Source organism: Carcharodon carcharias, chromosome 7, assembly GCF_017639515.1.
Source record: "Carcharodon carcharias isolate sCarCar2 chromosome 7, sCarCar2.pri, whole genome shotgun sequence".
Taxonomy (NCBI): domain Eukaryota; kingdom Metazoa; phylum Chordata; class Chondrichthyes; order Lamniformes; family Lamnidae; genus Carcharodon; species Carcharodon carcharias.
Genome location: NC_054473.1, coordinates 59,110,261 through 59,124,631, shown reverse-complemented (window position 1 = coordinate 59,124,631; position 14,371 = coordinate 59,110,261). Strand labels below are relative to the sequence as shown.

The 14,371-nt window shown below is 39.8% G+C and overlaps 1 protein-coding gene across 5 annotated transcripts in view; it reads left to right on the top strand.

Annotated features, from left to right (window-relative positions):
- Positions 1-12,595, top strand: part of shq1 (SHQ1, H/ACA ribonucleoprotein assembly factor) — a 128,313-nt gene extending 115,718 nt beyond the window's left edge. For all 5 annotated transcript variants that reach the window (XM_041190776.1, XM_041190774.1, XM_041190773.1 and 2 more), the window contains one exon: positions 11,713-12,595. In XM_041190776.1, coding sequence (XP_041046710.1) covers positions 11,713-12,403 — 691 coding nt within the window. In that variant the 3' untranslated portion in view covers positions 12,404-12,595. The remainder of the gene's footprint in view (positions 1-11,712) is intronic.
- The last annotated feature ends 1,776 nt before the right edge of the window (positions 12,596-14,371 follow it).

Here is a 14,371-nt window from a genome sequence, read left to right as displayed (position 1 = left end):
ACATTAAAATTTGAAGAAGCCTGTTTTATAATGCAGTAGTCGTCATGTTTGCCTAGCATGAGAAGGTCCTTTGCTTGATATACAAAGACACTCGATTACCTGATACAAAGGTAAGGTGATAGCATAAGTCAGTGCAAGACATGAGTTTGCTGACCCGTAACCATATTTAGTAATTTTGAGCACCCCATTGTGGAAAAGATAGTTGAGCCTTGGAAACCAGGCTGCTATTGGTAATGCCATGATTCCTGCCCAGAATGGAGATAATTGGGTAATTGCTCCATAAATTGGGCTTGGAGTCCGCACTGCTATTTATTTTGTCGCATTTTGTAGAGTTTTTAAAATAAGCTTTGTTTGCTTTGCTGTTTGCTAAGTAAGTGATTTTGCTTGCTGTAAAATACACTGTTTGCAGTGAGTCCTACTGTAAGTTCCATCCTGCCTCTAACACATTGGCCAACATTGTGTTGCTAATACAGGTACAGTGCCTCAAAACCAGTAACCTCGGGACTGAGTCTGTACCAGATTTCAGACCTTGATGGGGTTTGGGTTGAGCAGGTCAGGTTGGGCCAAGAATTGCTTGGACCACTCAGCGTAGGAAAGGACAGATGCATAAAGTTGACCATTAGTCAGCAGGCCAGTGCGGCACCTAGCCAAAAACCAGTAAGTTATTTTACTTGTCTAATAATTAAAATTCATGCATGGCAGCTTAAAAAGATACCTGGCTTTGGGACATTTCTAATTTTCGGATAGCCGGATTTGAGACACTATGCCTATAAATCCTCGGCAACATGCACTACATATTTTCCATGAGAATAATAGGTTATAGTTATGATAAATGGTAAAAAAAAACTATGGCTGCTTTCATTGGAGCTAAGGAAAATGTAGTAGTATTATAGTGTTCCAAATGTTTGTATAACTTTCGAGGGTAAATGATGAAATGAGATCGCTATTGATAAGCGGATGGGTAATGAGGTATTTGCCCAGAATTAGCAAAAGGGGCAGAGGAAAGGAATTAGGCAAAATGTTTTTCATAGAAGATCAAAGGGATTTGGAACGCTTTACTACAAGCGGCTAATCAGCATAAAAGGGGAATTAGCTGATCATTTGAAACAGAAATATATTAAATGCTACAGGGAACAACAGGAAATGGGATTGGAGGAGGTAGCATTGCCACAGGCAGGGACATAATGGATGCTTGATCACCTCCTGTACCCAAGTTTCTATAATTTAATTTGTACATACTTCCCTGCCTAATTTGACTATTACTTAGACATTCTTGGTAGTGTTAAGGTCCAGGGAGATGTCCCAGATTGATCTTAAAATTGTGCTCTCAAAGCTAAATTAAGAACTTGTGGTTATGGCACTCATTGATGAATTTGTTTGCCATATTGCAATATAAGTTACTTCTGGGCCTCCAGATTCCCTCTTAATTGCCCAAAACACTGCAGTGTAAAATTGGTGATTTAAAACTCTGATTCCAACTGTATGAAACTAAGATGAAAACTTATCTGATGATGTATAAATATCTGCATCTTGCTGCTAAAATAGTTGCTGTATGATATGGAAGCAGTATTTCAGCTGCTGTTGGGTTTCATCATCTTGAATGAAGAAGCCATTATGCATTTCATAAGTGGATGGTTTTATGGAAAGATTGGAACATTGGGCTTCTCTGTGCCAGTGATGACAGCTTCCTTGATGTTAGGTAATGCAGGATTTACATTTGGGATTGGAATGAGGGGTATGTTAAGAGTTCAGGCTTTATCAAGTGAATTTTTAGAATGTGATAATGTTATCTCGCAGTGAAAACCTTTGTTTTACGTGATCACTTCGACAAGCAGCAATTAGTCGCAACAGATGCCAAATGGACATTATTTTAAATTCCACAGTGAAAATATGGTACAATGTGTCCTCCACACTCTTGATGCTGTCGTTTTTATGAGTACCTATTAAATTTGCTTACATGAGAAAAAAATAGGATGGAATAATACTGAGTCATGCGTTTGAGAAAGGCCCAAGGTTCAAATCCTGGCCTATACTGAGTTGACTGATCTCAGTTAAGGCAGGCACAAAACCTATGGTTCTGGTATTAATACATAATGCAATGATCCTTGCTTTTTGTGAAGCTTGTTTGATGACAGGAGTGGACACATCTCTGAAGCTACAGCTGTCAAATAAGCTGCCAACACTCACTCTTGACTGCTAAGTGAATAATTGCTTTCCTTGAAGAAGAATTGCTTTCAAGTGCCTGGAACCTTCCAATGCCTTGTTCATGAAACTGTACCTCAGTAGTGGTCACTCCTTTCAAGAAAAAAACCAAAAGAAAATGTTGGGGAAAAATTTATTTGGTGGTAAGAGGTTAGTATTTTACAGCCTCTTACTCTGGTAGAAATCAAGTTCCTTTTCATTTCTGTTGCTCGTTTTCCACGGTCATGAATTATTTTGTCAGTTTGCTGCAGTCACTTGGCTGTGCTGTATGGATGTGCCGTGCCTTGTAAGCTACCAGGCTCGAGGAGAGGAAATGAAACAGTTGCTGTGTGTTTTATAGTCATGGTGGCTGCTTTCAGGAAGTGGTGAAAAGTTGATTGATGGTGTGAGTTGGAGCAGTGCTGCAAGAAACCAGATGTAGTAACTATTTATATCAATGTAACTGTGACCATAGCACAAACTTCTCTGTAAGATACTGCATTCAGAAAAAATAGTATTTTCTGTTACTTCCAGCTATATAACCCTGAAATACTGCCATATTTTATATTAGGTTGCACTTCATTAACCCGTTGACTGAAACATTTCAAGAAAATGTTTGGATTTACATCATTTTGTTCTATTTGATTGATGCCATTTTTTTATAGCTTTTGTTTCTATATCTAGTGTGTTTCCTTTTTTTGATTATTGCATTACTTGTACCCTTTCTTCGGAGAGCTTGATAGTCCAGTGTGACTGTCTCTGTGGGCACCAGATGTGCTATTCCTTCAGACAAGTTACCAAGGAGACATGCAGTTTTCCTTTCTTCCTGAAGGACTAAATCAAATCATTGCCCCATCCCTGTCCCCCTTTGTTTCTAATGTTCTCTGGCAGCTTGGTGGGAAACTTCACTGCTGTATAACTACACTTCTGTGCCAGGGTCAGAAGCTTTGGGGAACTTGGAAAGATGATGTTGCATTCAAGTAGAACCAACAATGCTTCTGGGTTTAGTCTGAAAGTCTAATTTTTACTTTGCTTTCAAGAACAAGTATGCCCCTTTCTCTAATGGTTTGAAATGCTCCTGTATTGATCCCAGCCCCTATACTGACTATAAAAATAGGTGCCATCACCACAATGCTCTGAAGGATATCCTGTTTCTGCTCACCATAGGGTGGGGTTACCCAGTGGAGGTAAAAGGTTCAGTAGTTTTGTTTTGTGCGCATTTAAATATGGCAAACTAGAATCAAAATGCATACTTCGGCGATTATTATTGAGAAGCCAACTATTAGTCACAGAGATCATTTCGAGCCCCTACTACCTCATCTTTCCATAGAAACCTACAGTTCCTCAACTCAGTTGAGAAAAATTAAGGTTGTAGCGAAAGCCAATTTGACTTTGTGACTTTTTAGATTTCAGATACCCTGGATATGAATGGCCAGGCCCTGTTTGCATTTCGTATATTGAATTTATTACTTTAAATTCATCAAAATGAGATCCTGGTATGAGGTTAAATAAGTTTGAAACAGTGATGCCTCACCCTGTAGACTATTCATCTGCTAAGTAAAGGCCAGGTGGTTCCTTGTGCAAAGAAATGAAAAGAAAGTTGGAGACAATTGCCCCGGGACACGTTCACATGCCTGTCAATGGTAGATGATAACAATGTAATTGTGGAGAACTCAGGATGAAGACCAGCTTAGCCATGCTGCAAAGAAATTGAGAGGAGATGGTAAAATGAGACAATATTCAGTCAGGACAGTGAACTCCTGATACGAATATAATATCATTTATGAGCCTTCTAGTTTCGAGTAGGTGGTTGGGATTCATTTTAAAAGTTGAAACAAAGCCTGGATTTTGCAGTAAGCCAATGGTGCTGGCCGCTCTTCATGTTTACAGCCCTACACAGACAACAGTGGGCTTTTGTGTGGCAATTTAGGATAGTTTTCAACTTGGTGCCCTGTCTGGGGGATATGGCCATTCTGTAAACAAGGCAAACATTAGCATGGTCTCTTCAACCAATCAGATTGAAGATTGCTTATTAAGGCTCCCTGGATCTGAATCAGAAAGTGTCAGTTAGAATAATTAATTTAATGTCGAAGCACATGTAGAAGTATTCTGCCTAAGGGCAGAGGCCTAAGGACAGATCCCCTGCTCATTTCTCCAGGCCTTGCGGTCTTATGCTTTTCTCTTCAGTTGCTCATTGGAGCCTCCCATTTTGAATTTGAACTTGTCTAACAACATCATTCTCTTTCCCCCTCTTGATTTACATCCCTTTAATCTTCCTTCAGTCACCTCTTTCAGCGTGTGCTCAACCCTTAGAATATGGCCAGTCTAACCTTGTTGCCTTGATGACGTTCATGAACAATCTTTCTTCCCCCACCATTCTGAGACAACCTCATTGTTCTTGTCTTCTCTCCAACTCCTTTTTAATATTCGTTCATGGGATGTTGACATCACTAGCTAGGCCAGCATTTATTGACCATCTCTAATTGCCCTTGTTTAGAGGACATTTTAAAAGTCAACCACATTGCTGTGGGTCTGAAATCATATCTAGGCCAGACCGGGTAAGGACAACAGATTTCCATCCCTAAAGGGCATTAGTGAACCAGATGGGTTTTTACAACAATTGACAATGGTTTCATAGTCATCATCAGACTTTTAATTCCAGATTTTTATTGAATTCAAATTTCACAACCTGCCCTGGTGGGATTCGAACCCAGGTCCCCAGAACATTACCCTGGGTCCCTGGAATACTAGTCCAGTGATAAAACCACTGTGCCGCCACCTCCCCCAAACTGAGCCCCTCCATCCTTCTCTAGAACAACATTTCACAACATTGTATTCTTTGAATGTCCGCTTTTCTGGAAGTCCATGTTTCAGCCTTGTATAGCAAGATAATCCAAATTACAATTTTGATCATTCTTACGATCTGCATTCATTTCTAAGCTGAGCAATTCTTTAAGTTTGGAGAGTGCATTTTTTGCTGTTGCTATTCCAGCTCTGATTTTTTTAAGGCAGTCTTTGGTCAAGATGCTTCCCAGGTCCATAAATTGTGATACAAAATAAAATCCACAGATGCTGGAAATCTGAAATAAAAACAGCAAATGCTGGAAACACTCAGCAGGTCTGGCACCCAGTTCTTATGTATGGTCATCAACCTGAACGTTAACTCTGTTTTTGTCTCCACTGATGCTGCCAGACCTGCTGAGTATTTCTAGTATTTTCTGTTTTTATTTAAATTGTGCTATTTGTTCAAGCTGTTGACCATTTCTCTTAACCTCTGCTTTCCCACCATACTTTCTTCCAATCTTCATAACTTTCACCTTTTTTGCATTAATTGATTACATTAAATCATGCGCAGAAAGCAAAGCAAAGTGTGGGAAAAGGTTGGGATTAAGGGAGAGGGGGATAAAAGTGGCTGAAAGAAAACGTTTTTAAAATGTGATTTTTTTAAAAAGTCTCCAAGAATTAAAATCTGAAGGAATGAATTTGTAAAAGTAATTTTTCAGTGCCACATTCTTTGGCATTAGTTAAGTCTGACCAATCCATTAAAAATTTTCTTGCATTTGAATGGACAAACCCTAACTTTTTCACACATGTTCTCTGGGTGTATAATGGGTAACTACTACAACTTCACACCCTTACATGAATTTCACTGCTGAGTCTGCCAGAGAGTTACAGTTGGAGTGTAGCTTGTGGAGAAGCAGGGCAATTCTGACCGCTGCATTTAACTGCACATGTACTGTCCCCAGAAGCTGCTGCCCAATCTACTCCATAATAAAGTGAGTGTTGATAGCCTCACTGTTATTCCTACCATAAAATCTGGGCCAATGTCTTGGTATCATATGATGGAAGATGTCAGCAAGTACAATGTAATCAGCCCACAATCAAAATTCACTTGGACACACTAGTACATTTTAGTATTCTAATCATTTTTCTGTGAAACATTTTCATTTAGGATGAATTGAATTGAATGAATATTTAAATGTACCATCATTCAAAAAGGGTTATTTTTACCTACAATTCATAGAAACCCTGGTCCACGTGTAACCTTTGAGTAAACTAGTTATGGTGTTTATCAGAGTGAACTTTTGTACTCTCAAATATGCATGGTTGGTAAGGTGCTCAGACATTGGTTGCCACTTAACTGGGAATCCAATTTGGTTTAAAAATTCCCTGCATTGTCGAGGTTAATACTCATTTACTTTCAGGTTATCGGCATTTTGAAAGAACTGTTTTTTAACACGTTCCAATTTTAAAATGTAGTAAATGAAGTAATAATATGACTTTCTGTTTAGGCAGTTGTCAGTTTTTCACTACAGTACAGACCTATTAGCACAAAGGACTGATTTAAGAGATTAAGAAATACTTTTACCATCCTTTTTCTCCTAACAGAACAGGAATGGTAGCATAATGGTTATGTTATGGGACTAGTAATCCAGAGACCTAGATAAATTACCTGGAGGCACGAGTTCAATGCCATTGCAACAGCAGGGGAATAAAAATTCAGTTAATTAAATAAATCTGGACTAAAAAGCTAGTACCTGTGATGGTGACCATTAAATTATAGGATTGTTGTAAAAACCCATCTGGTTAAAGTTAAAGGTCACTAATATCTTTCAGGGGAATAACAGAAAAACTTGCATTTATATAGTGTCTTTTGTGACACAAATGGCAAAAGCATTTTACAGCCAATGAAGTACATTTTGAAGTGTAGTCACCATTGTAACATAGGAAATCCAGCAGCCAGTTTGCACACAGCATATTCCCACAGCAGCAATATGATAATGGCCAGATAATCTGATTTTGTGATGTTGGTTGAGGCATTAATGTTGGTCAGAACCCAGGTATAACTCCCTTCTCCTCTTCAAAATAGTGCCATGCGATCTTTTATGATCGCCTTAAGAGGGAAGACGAGGCCTCTGTTTAATGTCTCATCCATAAGACAGCATTTCCGACAGTGCAGCACTCCCTCAGTATTGCATTAGAGTGCCACCCTAGATTATCCCAGGCTAGGTACTTGAACCCACAACCTTCTTACTCAGGTGAGAATATTACCAACTGAACCACAACCAGCACTAAGGACACCTGCCGCCCTTATTTCGTTTGGCCTATGTATGTCTCGAAATGCACAGCCGTCTGCCTGACTCTTAACTGCCCTCTGAAATAGACTAGTAAGCAACTCTGTTGTATAAAACCACTACAAGAAACCCTAATAAGAATAAAACCAGATGACTATCCATCATCAACCCAGGCACCAGACACAGCAAAGGCACGTCCAGCCCAGTCGACCTGCAACGTCGGCCTCACTTAACATTGGAGAGTTGTGCCAAAACTGAGAGAGCTGTCCCACAGACCAGTTAAGCAACAGCCTGACATAGTGATAATCACAATCAATGCATTCAACCAATAGTCCTCTATCAACATCCCTGGGTGTGTCCTGTCCCACAACCAGGATGTACCCACCAGAAGTGGCAGCATAGTGGCATAGTTGGGAGGAAATGGCCTGCATTCGAGCAAATCAGGGGCTGGATATTCTGCGGCAAGTAACTCACTCCACACCCCCACCCCTCCAAAAAAAAACCGCCATCTACCAGGCACACAACAACATTTGATGCTAGTCACCATCCAGGACAAAGCAACCTGCTTGATTTTTACCCAACCACCTCCTTGAATATTCATCCCCCAATACGGGTGCACCATGGCTGCCGAGTGTACCATCTACATGGTGCACTGCAATAGCTTAGCAAAACCTCTTTGACAAGACCTTCTAAACTCATGTCCTCTTATCACCTAGAACAATAAGGTAACACCAGCTGAAAGTTCTCCTGCCATCCTAACTTGGAAATATATCACTGTCATTCACTATTACTGGGTCAAGCTCCTGGAACTCCCCCCTGAACAGCACCGTGGACGAAGCACATGGACTGCAGCAGTTCAAGAAGATGGCTCACCCCCACCATCTCAAGCAATTAGAGGTGGACAATGAATGTTAGTCTTGCCTGTGATGCCTACATCCCATGAATGAATAAAATAAAGTTTTCTGCACTCTTCTAAAGGCCTTGACTCTTTGTCCATGTCCAGTTATATTGTCACTTTCTGTCCACTCAATGGCTGTCTCTGCTATGGCATCACTCCCCTAGCAAGTACTCATTGCTCTGTTCCCTAAATCAAAATTGCATACCCATATGAAGGTTATATCTTTAATTTCCACTATCAGTTTCAGTAACAGCCTTTTGTGAGGTACTTTTTCAAAATCTTTTCGAAAATTTAAGTGCACAATGTCATCTGGTTTTTCACTGCCCACTTGGAACATTATAATCTCAAAGACAAGTTAATCAGAAAAAACCTTGCCTTTCTAAAACAGCATGCCTCTTATTTGCAAAATCACCCTCATACAGGTAGCTCTCAAGTTTGGCTCTAATGATTCCATTATTTTTCCAAGCATTGATATAAGATTGGTGAGTCTGGTATCTCTCAGCCAGGCTGTTGGTGGGGAATATCTTGCAGGAAGCTGGAGAAAATCAGTCCTGTGACTCATAGGTGCTTCACAGCAGCTGGCTGTCAAACAGCACTAGCAACGCCTGGTGAACGTGGATCAAGCATGATTCCTGAATTTTTTACATTTTCATTTATGGAATGTGGGAGCTGCTGGCTAGACCAGCATTTATTGCCCATCCCTAATTGCCCTTGAGAGGGAGGTGGTGAGCCGCCACCTTGAACCGCTGCAATCCCTGTGGTGTAGGTACATCCACAGTGCTGTTGGGAGGGAGTTCATTACTTCTTATGAGGTGGGGGGTGGGGTGGAGAATGGAGGTGCGGTTAAGAGGGTGGGAAATAAAAGAACAAAATATGAGAAGATAAGTAAAAGTGAAAGGATTTGAAGATCTATCTTTATGGAAACAGATCCAGTAAGTGGAATTTGGGAAATCTACTGCCAGGGTGGTGGATGGTAATACTGCCAATTAGGGACCTCCCATTAAGTTTGAAATGTGGAGGAATTTTTTTCTCTGAGGATTGTTAATCTTTGGAACTCTCTTCCCCAGAGAACAGTGGACAATAGGTTATTGAATATATTCAAGGCTGGGCTAGATAAACTTTTGATCTACAAGCGTTATGGGGCCAGCAGGAAAGTGGAGTTAAGACCACAATAAGATCAGCCAAGACCTTATTGAATGGCAGAGCAGGGACCTGCTGCTGCTCCTGTTTCTTGTGATCTTATGCCAAAAGGTTTGGTTAACAGACTGTGTCACTGAGGCTTTCCAGTTCAGCTTTGTCTCCTGTGATGATATATGTCAAGGTTTTTTCCCACACACACACAGACACATCATAAATCTTAAAGCTCAGTGGGTGGTAATTTTACAGTAATGTTCTGGAAAAGTTTAAAAATTCACTCCGGTGAACTGCAGCGCTGTCCACGAAAAGCATTGTGAAGCATATTTTATACCATTTTTGGAGCCCCCTGCTTGACAGACCAATTTCCATTCATACACTTATCTTACGATTTAAATATATCAGGGTAATTTTAAATATGCAAATTAAAGAAGATGAGAAATATTGATCCATCTTGGACCTTTTAATGAATTTTTAATATGAAAAAATTTTGTCTGCAAATGAATTTGTTCTAAAAATAGCTACGAAGCATTAAGAGGCATAAACAGCTATTTGTCACTGCTGTTATCTTAAACATTCTCCCTCGCTCGCAATCCATTTATATTGCTTTCAAACGACTGCTGTGGGATTTGTATCGTCATCCGTCAGACTTATAGCAAGTCATCTCATTTGCTAAATGACCACAGCCATCACAAAATCTGTACTCCAAGCTGTGAGATGTGACCCCCACGATTAACCTGATAAACTGCCTCCTGATAAACAGGCTGCCCAAAAATGTAGCTCCTTTTATAGGGAGAGATGGGCACAACCTGTGAAGTGACAACATTTTCAAGGGCTTTGAAGAGGAAAGGAGATTGAAGAGGCTGCAAGGGCAAAATGATCAACTGGAGTGTAGTTTTCACCTATTATACACTTGATAAAAGTAATATAGAAGTTATATATCACTTTATATTTGGTATAAATGCATACAAGTATTTATGAAGAATCATTTACTAAACCTAATGTTAACTTTGCCTTTAACTGCTTTAAGGAGTGAACTTGGTTTACCCTGAGCTGTTGTTTAAAAGTGTAATGTTTATGATTTGTACAAGGCCCATGAGTTGAGACAACTTTCACCTTGTGGAATTCAATTTGAGCAGCAGTACAAATTGCCAGAATGGGCAGGAGATTTGTATGAGGGTTATAATGGGTGGAAAATGCGTTCCAGCTGATCATTCTGTCCTTGCAGCCTTTTCAATCACTCCTTCCTCAAAATTCTTGAATAAGCCATCGCTTACTGGATCTGTCCTCGTGTTCTATTTCCAGCAGGGATAATTTGATAATGATCAGAGACCAAGAACCTAGTTAGCTTTCATTGTCCTCTTTCTTCGATCACCGGGGTTAATTTTCTTACCAACACCATGAATTTTTGCTAACTAGCTCAAAATGGAAAGCCTGAGCAAATCAAAGCTGACCTATTCTAATTTTGTGCAGTGTGTGTGTATATGTATATACCCATTCTGTGCTCAGGCAACCCTCAGATTTATAAATTTCTTATAGCAATGTGCTATGCTGTTCCTATGAGTTTTCCTAATGATGGCACATTAATTTTTTATTTTAATCTTCCCATTTTTCTCCCCATACGCTACCTCTCCTGAAGGTGTGTGTTTCACAGGACATGGCAGTGCTCCAGTACTCTTGAATAAACCTGAGAACTTTACACTCTGTTGTATCAATACTGCACCATGTGATATATTACTGTTCCACTGGAGGAGTAAGTCATAATTTTGGAGAGTGGTTGAAGTGAGCTGAGGCAGTCCCTCTATTGGTGTCTGAAGTTGCACACTGTCTGCCACTCCTGTATCCTGTATCGCTAGAAGTATTGCTTAATTCTCTGAGATGATTTTCATACACATATAGAAGTCTCTAAATAGTGAAATCTGCAAAATAGCATCCATAATCAGTGTAATTCAAAGTTGGCACTGATAGTTGACATAGGCATTGCAAAGCTAATGAGATATCCAAACTGCTTTCAAGCTGCCAAAGCGCTTATATCTGGCAAGTAACTGTATGAAATCAGTGGATCTAAGGTTGGATCCCAGTGTTGAATTGACATATTAGAGTTGTTTCAACACTCCTGATTTATACAGGAATTTGGTTTACTATCAGTATAAAATTGAACATGTAATTGGAGTTAAAATTGCTCTGAATTAATTAAAGTGTGACTGGCAAATTCTCTGCTCAAGGACTTAAAGTTGGTGGCAAAAGTAATGCTTAAATAAAGTATTGATCCTGGATGATGCTCGTGGTTAATTTTTAATTTTCAATTGTTAATGTTGTATAAAAGAGTGAATGATGCAGCTAAGAATATTATTGTATTGAAATAGCATGCTACAATTTTTAATAAATAGGGAAGTTGAAACATTTATTTCTTTTCCCCTGTAGGTCAAAGAAGCTTGTATCCTTGGCTGAGTCACTGCAGAATATAAAAGTCACAAAGAATGATTTGGGCTTTGAACTGGAGGAACTGGAGAAAGCAGCACTATTAGTTCAGGAGGAAGAAAATGAGATCAAACCAAGGAAGATTGGTCCCCAATCACTCCCATCAGAAAGTGAGACAGAAGAGGATAATGACTCTGAGGAATCGAGTAGCTTAAACTTTGATACAGGGGAGTCTGATTCATACGAAAACAGTTTGCCTAACTGTAGTAGTTCTGAGGAAATGCATGGAAAGGGTTTGTGTCATGGAACAGAGGCTGACTGTGTAACTGAGGTAAAGGTTAAAGAGGGTTTGATCAAATTGAAGTGTGGTGAAGAAACTGTGCACATGGATGCCCCACAGTATCCAGATGAATACCCATTGGGAGAGACTCCCACTGCTAAATCGCCTCCAAAAAGATTGATAGAAGAACTTGCAGATCAGTTGCAGTCAGTAGGGTTTTCAGAGCACTGTGAAAAATCTGCTGTTGAGAATTCGGAGCACAAACCAACAAGCCTGCCTCTTCAGAGTTTGGCACGGTATCAGCATTCACAGACGACCTCACAGCAGACTTTCTTAGAGGTGTCTCCTAAGAGGAATTGCCTGCTGCTCGTTGCAGATCCTGATAATACTGAGGATTTTACAGACCTGGCATGAGTCCAGGTTGCATACTAGAAAAGAACAAACTGATTTATGTGCAAGTGGCTGATGCTGGTCAATGTATTTGTTAAATCATTTCACAAATGGAGAATTTGCTCTTAAATGCTTTAGATTTTTTTCATATATTACCAGATTTATATGTGTGTAACTAGATTACTTCTGTCTTCAAAATAAAAGCTGTTGTCATAATTGCCTCAACTGGTTCATTGTGTTGTGATGTTAAATCATCATGTAGCAAGTTTAACGAGTGTTACTCATTTGGTAATAGATTTGATTTGGATTACAGCACTGGTTATTGTATCTGGCTTACATTTTATTTTATGATTACCTTTTTCCTCAAATAAGAGCATTCATCAAATAGGATCAAATGATAAGTCTATGGCAGCCCTATAGGCAGCATGTCCTTATATTAATGAGTGGTGCGGTGGAGTGAATATGGGTTTGAGAAATGGATTCCCCATGCGCTTAGATACTCAACCCATGTAGGATATTGCCTGCGAGCAGATTTCTACCTCGTTAGCTAAAGAATTCTGCACGGTATGAGGGAAGGGAGACTTAAAAGACGGGAGAAATAATTAAGAAGTTGGGTAGGTAAAATGACAAATATAATTTACAATGTAACGTGGAATTGCTGGGCAGGAGCTGAGCAGTCAATCCATTTGTACTAATGGTGTCACTCAAATTTGGATGTTGAAAAAGGTGCAGTGCTCATTAAAGTTGATGTCAGAGCAGACTGGAACCTAGAAAGCACTCATTATTGAGAGGGATATAAGAGAGAGAAAAAAAATGAAAGGCGGCTGAATTGCACCCATCTCAATTCCATCAAATTCAACCATTGAAACTGCATTATGGAATGGAAATTCATGTTTCAAACTGACAGTAAAATAAACTAATTTACATGGAGTGAAACCTGTCAGAAAGACCTTGCATGTATCATAACGACTTAATGATTGTCCTAACTGTCTATCAATGGTTCAGACTTAAAACATGCATTAAGAAACAACCTCTCTCTTTAAAGATTGCTTGAAGTCTGTCCCCTATTATGATTCTTCAGATATTTCCGAGGAGTTTACATAATGCACATTGAATCAGAACAGCTATAAATTTTGAAACATTGGAATCGTGAGGAGGTGGTGTAATCAAGAGGGCCACGCTAATGTGTGTTCGAATCCCACATGGCAGCTGGTGGAATTTAAATTCAATTAATCAATCTGGAATTAAAAGCTAGTCTCAGTAATGGTGATCATGAAACCATTGTCGACTGTAGTAAAAACCCATCTGGTTCACTAATATCCTTTAGGGAAGGAAATCTTCCGTCCTTACCTGGTCTGGCCCACATGTGAATCTAGAGCTATGTGCTTGACTCTGAAATGGCCTAGCAAGCCGGTGGTATTAAACCGCTACAGAAATGTTGATAAGGAATGAAACTGGACGGATCATCCGGCATCAACCTAGACATCGGAAAAGGCAATGGCATACCGCCCTGTCGACTCTGCAAGTTCTCTTTACTAACATCTGGGGGTTTGTGCCAAAATCGGGAGAGCTGTCTCATACACTATTCAAGAAACAGACTGACGTAGTCAAACTCATAGAGGTCTACAGCACAGAAAAAGGCCCTTTGGTCCATCGAGTCTGCGCCAGTCAAACAAGTACCTAACTATTCTAATCCCATTTTCCAGCACTAGGCCCACAGCCTACTACTTAAATATTTTGAGGGTATCTGCCTCTACCATCCTTTCAGGCAGTGAGTTCTAGATTCCCACCACCTGAGTGAAAGGTTTGTACCCTGATGGGCTCGCTGAATTCTGGCAATGGTTTGGCAGTCTCTTCAAAATGAAATTTGGCTTTCTGCTGCTTCGACTTGATCTTTTCACTCATGCCAATTACTACTTCTGGCTTCAGTAGCTTTTTTGCTATTGGAAGAGTAATTTGGGTGCAATATGGCATTAGTCTTTGGACTGGACA